The sequence below is a fragment of the Pteropus vampyrus genome, unplaced genomic scaffold (assembly GCF_000151845.1).
Source record: "Pteropus vampyrus isolate Shadow unplaced genomic scaffold, Pvam_2.0 Scaffold6662, whole genome shotgun sequence".
Classification (NCBI taxonomy): domain Eukaryota; kingdom Metazoa; phylum Chordata; class Mammalia; order Chiroptera; family Pteropodidae; genus Pteropus; species Pteropus vampyrus.
This window is the reverse complement of record NW_011895443.1, coordinates 1-319: the sequence shown is the minus strand read 5'-3', so window position 1 is coordinate 319 and position 319 is coordinate 1. Positions and strand designations below refer to the sequence as shown.

The window sequence follows — 319 nt, the reverse complement described above, 5'->3', positions numbered from 1 at the left end:
GGAGCCGAGCGCGGGTTGGGGTCTAGGGCAGCCGCGCGGGCTCCGAGCCTCCCCGCCCGGCTCTCCGGCCCCATGCCCGGCTGCTCTCCGCACGGCGCAGGGAGCCGGGGTGCCTGAGCATGCACCTTGAGAGAGGGCGGCTCCCGGACGTCGCGGGTGGGGACGCACAGCAGCAGGAGGCCAGCGAGCCCCGCCGCGGCCAGCAACAACGGCGGCAGCAGCGACAGCACCTTCGCAGCCATGGGTGGACGCGCGGACGGACGAGGCGCTGACGGAGGGGCGGCGGGCGGCCGGGAGGCCGAGGTCCCGGGCCACGGGG

The 319-nt window shown here is 77.7% G+C and overlaps 1 protein-coding gene across 1 annotated transcript in view; it reads right to left on the bottom strand.

Moving 5' to 3' along the window:
- LOC105310588 (ectonucleoside triphosphate diphosphohydrolase 2-like) overlaps nt 1-305 on the bottom strand; it is a gene marked incomplete at its 3' end in the record, with an annotated part of 2,618 nt that extends 2,313 nt beyond the window's left edge. Inside the window, exon 1 of the mRNA XM_011386743.2 lies at nt 126-305. Coding sequence (XP_011385045.1) covers nt 126-242 — 117 coding nt within the window. The remainder of the gene's footprint in view (nt 1-125) is intronic.
- Between the last annotated feature and the right edge of the window lie 14 nt (nt 306-319).